The 6,000-nt window shown below is 46.5% G+C and overlaps 1 protein-coding gene across 1 annotated transcript in view; it reads left to right on the top strand.

Moving 5' to 3' along the window:
• Positions 1–790: 790 nt before the first annotated feature.
• The window catches only part of LOC8024576 (leucine-rich repeat-containing protein 4C), a 40,263-nt gene continuing 35,053 nt past the window's right edge, over positions 791–6,000 (top strand). The window contains exon 1 of the mRNA XM_042293914.1: positions 791–2,819. Coding sequence (XP_042149848.1) covers positions 818–2,365 — 1,548 coding nt within the window. The 5' untranslated portion in view covers positions 791–817 and the 3' untranslated portion in view covers positions 2,366–2,819. The remainder of the gene's footprint in view (positions 2,820–6,000) is intronic.

Here is a 6,000-nt window from a genome sequence, read left to right as displayed (position 1 = left end):
AATATTGAATGTCGCGTGATTTACAAGACGCAAAGGGGGATTAGTGTTGTTTCAACTTGTACCATTCAGAGAGTATCCTTACGCAAACAAACGCTTGTTTGCCGTGATGTCGCACATAAGCGGATTTTGGTAGATTGTTTCGCAAGACCAAGGCTGAACAAATGCACGGTAATAAAATCATAGGTTCTGTAGAAATAGGTGGCAAAAATGACTCAAGCAAAAAAAGCACTGCTCAAAAGCTACAGAGTTTCGCTCGCCCACCTTCCTAAGGTTGTACTAAACGTTTGAAATATGAACGTTTTCATCCCCCCTCCACCTTAAGAAATATAAGGATAAACGAAGAATTTATAAGCAAGCAAATATTTCAGTAAACTTTATTACGTGAATTAGAAGTGGCAGACTCGGGAAATAAAAATGCATGAAATCGTGAGGCAATGTTTTAGCATTTTAAATTATTAAAAAGCTTCGTTATAAATATGTTGTTTCATTTCCGTCAATCAAAGTTATTTTCAAAATTGGGAGAAAAAATAAATTAGTAAAGAAGCCGATAGAGCACATGTTATATTTTGCTCACTTTGTAAATCTTAATACATGAAACAAAATTAATAAATACAAGATAAGAGAAAAGAGAGTGGCATGGTAAATCAGACCACGGAAAACACGGAAAAAGAGGAAAATACCAACTAGAAAATATAGAGTACCTTCATGTCGGGGATGTCTCAACTTTCACGTTTTGCTGTATGCAGCCTGAGCAGAATTGTGATGCTTCCGTCTACTTTTATCTTTGCAGCACCAACTGCAGCCGCTGCTGTAGCCCATGGCGCGGGAGAGAGGACCTCCGAGTGTTCCCCAGCTGCTGGCTCTGCTCGCGCTCTTGGGCTTTGTGGCAGCGCGGGCCCACGCCTTCTGCCCAGTCCGCTGCGTCTGCAATGATGACAAGCTCACAGTACAGTGCGCGGGCGCCGCCCTCGACGTCATCCCCATCACACTCAATCCTGAGATCCGAGAACTGCATCTGACGAGGAACAACATTAAGAACATCCTGTCCGCCTTCAGCGTCTACCAACAGCTCGAGTCCCTAGATGTCTCTTACAACCAGCTAAGGACGCTGGGGCGTGGTAATTTTCCTCTGGCAGAGCTCAAGGTGCTCCTGCTAGACAACAATGCCGTGGTGGAAGTAGAGGCGGACACCTTCAAGGGGCTTCGAGGGCTCCTGGAGCTTCAGATGCGTCGCAATGGACTTGCCGACGTGCCGTCCAGGGCCTTTCACGACATGCGGAGTCTGGAGCGGCTGGATCTCTCCCAAAATCAGATCTCCCGCGTGGACCCGGATGCATTTGTGGGCTTGCACCGTCTGAAATCCTTGGTGCTGCGCGAGAACAGGCTCAGTCATATCCCCACGCCGGCGTTCCACCACATCCCTCATTTGCTCGCTCTGGACGTGGCGCAGAACCCTATCCCAACGGTAGTAGAAAATGCGTTCAGCCACCTGGTCCGCCTCCGAGAGCTCGTCATGGAACGTTGCAACACGGCCATCCTGGAACCAGGGTGCTTCTCTAGCCTCGTGTCCCTCTCTTCACTTCGCCTGCAAGACAACGCGTTGGCCATCTTTCCAGCCGAGGCCCTGTCAGACTTGCATCGGCTCGAAGAGTTACATATCGGCCGAAACGGGTTCAGGAGTCTCACAGAGGAACACCTGAGAGCTCTGGAGAACCTCAAGCGTCTCCACATTATTCGCGCTGAATCTCTCGAGATAGTTGACGAACTTGCCTTTAGCCAGTCTACTCAGCTCGAGCAAATAGTGCTCGAAGACAACAAACGGCTGACCTTTCTGGCACCCGGAACCTTCAGCAATCTGCGTCAGCTGACCAGGGTGAGCCTGCGAGGCAACGGCATCGAGTCCTTTCATCCGGACCTTTTGCCCTGGAACCAGCTGGCTTCCTTTGACATCCGAGACAACCCACTGGTGTGCAACTGCAGCGTCATCTGGCTTTGGGACCTTCTACGCGCGCTCGACCACAACGGGAACTGGACCAACGTCCGCTGCCACAGTCCACCCCACCTGAGCCAGGAACTACTTCGGTCGCTATCCCACTACGACCTTGACTGCGACGGTCACGCACGCCGGAACATCCTCATCGTGGGCCTCTCCACGACGGCCATCTTCGCGATCATTGTGCTGGCGCTTGTGTTGTGGTACCGCCGCAAGGTGTCCAGCGTGCTGAAGAAGCAGATGGACACCACGAGCCTACACGACCCTCACATGGGGCAGTTCCACAAGTCCGAGAGCGTCATGGCCCTGCCACCGGCAGCCCACGTCACATACAACGGCAAGTTTAGGCCGACGCCCTTGGCGTACATATAAAAGCCGTCCGCCCCGTCGACCGCACTCGTCTCGCCGACTCATCGCCCGGTGCCAGAGACGTCCGTGTTTCGTGACTGCCACAACAAACCTTGATACACTGACACAGTGTCGAGCAGGCGCGCAGTTGTAAGAAAGTATCACAAAACATATCCCTGATGGAACTCCGCCTTCGCTTCTAGAAGAAAAAGAGTGGTGCCAATGGTTTCCGAGAGTTCTTATTTTATGCAAATGTCAATGTAGAAAAGTTTGTGCACGCGCGTGTCCTGCATTTTTTTCCGAAGCGTCCGGCGTCCCTATGTGAGCTCCTTCGAAGCGGACAACGGAACCTGCCCCCGACATATCGAACAATTTCCAGTTTGTGTTTGTATACTTGACGTGCGACAGATTTCACAAGCGGATGCAAGTCACGACGTAGGAGACACAATGACATGACGGCCAATTCGCTTCCTTTTGGGTAAGTTAATTTAAGGTGGTCTGTCAGTGAAATAGTATTTTATTTAAAAAATTTTTTTAAGGAAGGGGAAGATATGTAGCACGGTTTTTGGGGTTAAATCTGTTTTTGTCTAGGGCTTTAGGACCTTAAAAAGCCAGAAGATGCCAAGGTAGACCTAAACGGGACCTTACTTGACCAGAGTCCGGGTTTCTTCGTCCTAAATCGCCAAACGAGTGCCAAGGTTAGGCTTTATTGCTTTTAGTTTGTCTTTAATCTTTTTATTTCATACTCGTGTTTTATTTAATCTTTTTTCTAGAAGTTTGAAGTTTTTGCGTACAGAGTAGTATGGGCACAGTCATAACTACGAAAATAAATACATATAAACATATTTTATGTTTATAAGTGTATTAAATTACTACACCAGAAACAGTGTGTGAACGTACTGATGGGTATGACATAAATTATTACAGTTACTAAAGCAAATAAAAAAAACTAGCCGAATTTTATTGTTGACATTTGCTGCTTCGTGTCCGAATTTTATGAACATTTTGAAGCAGAGGTTAGCATGAACAATGCTTCCATATGAATCGCGGGCAGTCTTGGGTAAATTGATGTCATAGACTTCCGAGGCAGTTGTGGGGAGATGGAGAGAAAATACGTTTATTTGAAATATTCCGACATTTCCTACAAAATCTGAAGTTGAAAAAAATAAGAAATAGATTTCTTAAATCAAAATTTAAAAGGCAGTTGTGGCGAGGATAAGCAAAGCGGAGTCCGTCATCGCGATAATTTTATCTATGTGACGTTCCTACAAAACATTATTCATGCGCGGTGGATGTAGGGAACCGTCAAATGAATTCTCACAGTAGAAGAGCCGCGTAAACGTGCTACAGCTAACTCTTATGCTGGCTGAAGTTCTGTTTTACTAACTTGACCAGTAAATTTTAATGTTGATCACATATCTCGAATAAAATATAAAACAAATATTAAAGTCATTTACAATTCTCTGTTATGCCGAATTAAAGCCAGCTCTTGAAGAGGAGGAGGGGAGGGTACGGAAGTGAGGGTCACGTGTGATGTAACGAGAGTAAAACTTTCCCGCTAAATTTAACGGGGACACTTTCCCGGGTTGAGTGGCGTCACGTGTTACGTCAAATTACGTCACATGTGACGTCAGGTGTGACGTCACGAGGGTAACATTTTTCCGCTAAATTTAGCGTAATATTTGCCGCCAAATTTAGCGGGAAAATTTCGCCTTCCTGACGTCGCACGTGACGTAACATGTAACGTCAATATGAAAACGTTCCTACAATGCAACGCGCGGTTACGCCGACGGCGACGCCGCTCAAGCCCGAAACAGGCGTCTAAAAGCTGCGCTCTAAAAAATCCCTCCGTTCCTTAGTTCATTTTTGTCGCCATGAGTCCATATAATGACCGCGTTCAACTGAAGACCAGAATAATTTATACTGCCGAATTATATTCAAAGGATGAGGTAACGTTCTCGAGATAATATAGAATTAAACCTAACGTTTGTTTACCGACGCAGATTGAATTTTGTTTTTCTACATTGGGTGATTAATTTGACTGAAAATGCGTTTGGTTGGGTCGCTCAAAGGTTGCTAGGCAGCTAGGGTTCTGAACTGCCGGGGTTTCGACACAAGCACATAAAGTAAAAGAGAGTTTAATAGGATAATATATCGCAGGGGTGGCCAGAGTTACATGGGAATAGAGCCGCAGACAAAACTACAAAAATTCAGAAAACCTAAAAAAAAAAGGGGGGGGGGTCTTTCTTTTTTTAAAAGAAACGATATGGAGGGGGCAGTCCTTTCCAGCGGGGAAAAGTGGAACTGTCGACTGCACCAAATAATAGCAGGCAGCGGAACTTTTCTTAAACCACAAAGAAAAAAATTAATGCATGGCTCTTCGTCCAGTCACTGCCCCTGACGTCTGTTATGCGTATACAGTTCGGAATTATTTTTAGAACAGTGCAGTGATGTGATTGGCCTAAGCCATTTCGGAGCACCTTTTGGAGCAGCCAAAACAGTGTTTTGGAGCAGCGAAAGTGGCCTTTGGAGCAGCCAGAACAGTGTTTTGGAGCAGCCAGAACAGTGTTTTGGAGCAGCCAGAAGAGTGTTTCGGAGCAGCAAAAGTGGCTTTTAGAGCAGATATTCTTAGAAAACTAAAAATATTTGTTTTAAGTGGTAGACAAACGAAAGGCACCTTGTGCTGTGTTCTGACGGAACTCGCTGTTTGTGTTTTTACTGCTGAGACATCCCACAAGTGTATTGTAGGCGTTGCCGAGCAATTCTGAAAAGAACGCATGCTACTGTTTTACTGGTTCCCGACGTGCCAGATTTTCATCAAAAGTAAGCAAACGTAAAACAATGAATTGAAAGCGTCCCGGCTGGTGCCTCTGTCGTAGTCATAGTATGCAAAATGTAACTGTCCAGCATACGACAAAAAAAAAAAAAAACAGTCCAGCGGCGCGTGCTTGCCAGGCCGGAAGGCGAGAACAAGCTAAACACACACACACACACACACACACACACAAAAAAAAAAAGAACCTGAGCGCATGGATGCATGACAGCGCGAGCCAGGGTCAAAAAGTTCTTGGAGCACTTTGTGCAACGACTGAACTCGAGACGAACAAGCGCGCTGTGCGGGTTCAGCGTACAGACACAGCTTTCTTTGCTTTAGCTCTCTTCTCTTCACCAACTTTCTTTCGCGGCAGATTTTTCACGTACCGGGGTTCTCTCGAAAGAAAGCCCACCGAGAGAAACCTACGTAATTAATATTTCGATAAGCAGTCATTGAGTCAAAGAGGGATTTTTGTATTAGAGTATGATATAAACAAAGACAGGAATGTCGATGAATACGTTTAGAAAGCGCCATATCTGTAGCGACGTGGGGACGACAACACCCGACGTCGCGCGACCAGTGATTGTGGTAGCGCGAGCGTTTCAGCTCATAAACTAACTCTCGCCGTGCAAAAACGTGGTTTTGTTTCACAGCATAACGGCATTCCTGGCACCCGGCACACTAGCGTCGGAGCGTCCGCACTGTCCGCATCTATCGTTGAAAAAATTAGAAAAAAGATATTCCTGAGACGACGAGGGCGCTAAACGCGAGACGGCGGGAAAAACCATACAAGAGAGGGGGTGGGGGGGTTGGGGGGGGGGGGGGTGGTTATGGACGATTGACG

The sequence above is a fragment of the Ixodes scapularis genome, unplaced genomic scaffold, assembly GCF_016920785.2.
Source record: "Ixodes scapularis isolate PalLabHiFi unplaced genomic scaffold, ASM1692078v2 PGA_scaffold5__190_contigs__length_132052651, whole genome shotgun sequence".
Classification (NCBI taxonomy): Eukaryota; Metazoa; Arthropoda; class Arachnida; order Ixodida; family Ixodidae; genus Ixodes; species Ixodes scapularis.
The sequence above is the reverse complement of the archived record's forward strand: the minus strand, read 5'-3'. Positions and strand labels throughout refer to the sequence as shown.